Consider the following 2,500-nt stretch of genomic DNA (forward strand, 5'->3'; position numbering starts at 1 on the left):
GTTAATATTTTATTTAAAATATAACCACACATATGCAACTCTTCAGGTGACTAATAAACCATACAATAATACACACTAATAAACCTTACACACATACACACACACCCAGACACACTCACACTGCACATTGTTTGCCCCCCCCCCCCCCCCCCCACCCTCGGTGCACTCATTAGCTCAGCTAACGAGCGGCGGTTGGTATGTCAGTGCTGGCGGCCGGGGGACAGAGGAGTGTGTGACACCCATTCAGCGGCTGTCAGCACCCGTTAGCCCACCGCCAATCACAGCGCCTGGGCTATTTTTGGCCTGGTGAACTGTGTGTGTGTATGTGTGTGTGTGTGTGTGTGTGTGTGTGTGTGTGTGTGTGTGTGTGTGTGTGTGTGTGTGTGACAATCCCAACTCATCCATTGGGATGAGCCTTTCATTTTGCTGTGATGGTTTTGTGCTGAAGTGTTCTTTGTGTTGTGTAGCGTAGTGGGTGAGTGTGTACTGTGTACTGTGTTGTTCTTAACGTTGGCTGACCGTAGGGTGAGGGCACCGTTAACGTAGTTCAGCTGAAACACCGTTTTCATCACACCACCTTCTTTCATTTGGTTGAAATCCACCTTTCCCTCTCTCCCACCTCCACCTCTCCCTCTCTCCCACCTCCACCTCCCTCCACCTCTCCCTCTCTCCCATCCACCTCCCACCCTTTCCCCTTCCTGTCTTTCTCTCCTCCCCCTTCTCCTCTCCTCCGCCACCTCCTTCCTCTCCCTCTCTCCTGCCTCCTGTCTTCTCCCCCTCCTCCCCTCCCTCTACCTCCTCCCCTCCTCCACCTCCTCCCCTCCTCCCCCTCCTCCTTCCCCTCGCCCTTTCCCCCCTCTCCTTCCCCCTCCTCCCCCTCCTCCTCCTCCTCCTCCTACTCCTCTCCCCCTCCTCCTCCTCCCCTCCTCCACCTCCTCCCCTCCTCCCCCTCCTCCTCCCCCTCGCCCTTTCCCCCCTCTCCTTCCCCCTCCTCCCCCTCCTCCTCCCCCTCCTCCTCCTCCCCCGCTCCTCCTCCTCCTCCTCCCCCCCTCCTCCTCCTCCTCCTCCTCCTCCTCCTCCCCCTCTTCCCCCTCCTCCCCTCCTCCCCCTCCTGTATCCTCCCCCTCCTGTATCCTCCCCCTCCTCCCCCCCTCCCTCCAGGCCTCTCCATCCCGTCAGCGGCGGCCTCCATGTCTAAGCTCCAGAGGCAGCACCGGCCCCTGGGGCGGACCCAGTCGGCGCCCCTGCCCCAGGGCAGCGGGGCCCCCTCCAGCCACGCCCCCGGCCACACCCCCAGCCACGCCCAGGTGCTGGCCCTGCAGCAGCTGGTGGTGCAGCAGCAGCACCAGCAGTTCTTGGAGAAACACAAACAGCAGTTCCAGCACCAGCAGCTCCACCTCAACAAGGTGGGGCGGGTGTGTGTGTGTGTGTGTGTGTGTCCGTGGGTGTTGCTGTTTCTGTTTGTGTTTAGCTGTGTGTGTGTGTGTGTGCGTGTCCGTGGGTGTAGCTGTGTGTAGTTGTGTGTCTTTGTAGCTGTGTGTATGTGTGTGTGTGTGTGTGTGTGTGTGTGTGTGTGTCTGTGGATGTGCTCAAATGTGTGTATATTCACCTGTGTGTGTTTGCGAGTGTGTCTGTTTGCGTGTGTGTCGGCACACACATGCCTTATCTCTCGTTTGTTATTTTCCCTCCTCCGTGTGTGTTCCTGTGTCACTAGATGTTGCGTGCTTGGTTGTTTTTCCCTCGACCTGTGCTGCCATGGCAACACGGCGGAAGCCCCTGCCTTATATGGTCACGGGAGGAAGTGGCAGGCAGCTGCAGCTCCATTCACTTTATCCGTTGCCTAGCGCCCGGCTTACTACTGAGAACCGTTGACAGTTGGAAGTCATCCCTTTGGAGGGAAACATACTGAAGCGCTGGTCAATAGTTGATGAGTCTGTCCCAGACCCAGATTATAACACACACACACACACACACACACACACACACACACGCATACTTAGACACCATGCTTGTGCCAGTACATGAGTAGTTCAGAGGAACTCAACTTCTTACACCTAATACGGCTCGCTATCGATAGCGTGACCATAGATATGTTTCTATCCAGCAAGCAACTGCTCTAGCAATGGGCTTTTTAGTTACCTGACTAGCAATGAGCTAAATTTTAGCAGCAAGATGACTATGAGCTAACTGGCTAGTAATAAGCTAGTGGACATTACCAAATTAATACTTAACTGATGAGGAATTAGATGACAATGATCTTACTGACTAGCAACAAGCTAACTATCAGGTTATTGACTAGTAAAGAGCTAATTATGAGCTAACTGACTTGCAACAAGCTGACTATGAGCAACCTGGTCTAACTCTGATGCGACGGGCTAGCAGAGCTAACTGTGTGCTCACAGACTAGCAGCCAGCCAGCTCGGATCGAACTGACTACAATAAGCTTACAGTGGGCTAACTGACTAGGGACGAGCTTACGATGAGCTAACTGACCAGCGAC

The 2,500-nt window shown here is 54.7% G+C and overlaps 1 protein-coding gene across 1 annotated transcript in view; it reads left to right on the forward strand.

Moving 5' to 3' along the window:
- LOC311369651 (histone deacetylase 4-like) overlaps positions 1–2,500 on the forward strand; it is an 80,294-nt gene that overhangs the window by 59,290 nt on the left and 18,504 nt on the right. Inside the window, exon 12 of the mRNA XM_084487869.1 lies at positions 1,162–1,406. Coding sequence (XP_084343995.1) covers positions 1,162–1,406 — 245 coding nt within the window. The remainder of the gene's footprint in view (positions 1–1,161; positions 1,407–2,500) is intronic.

Source organism: Micromesistius poutassou (genome assembly GCF_964030765.1).
Source record: "Micromesistius poutassou genome assembly, chromosome: 24".
NCBI lineage: Eukaryota > Metazoa > Chordata > Actinopteri > Gadiformes > Gadidae > Micromesistius > Micromesistius poutassou.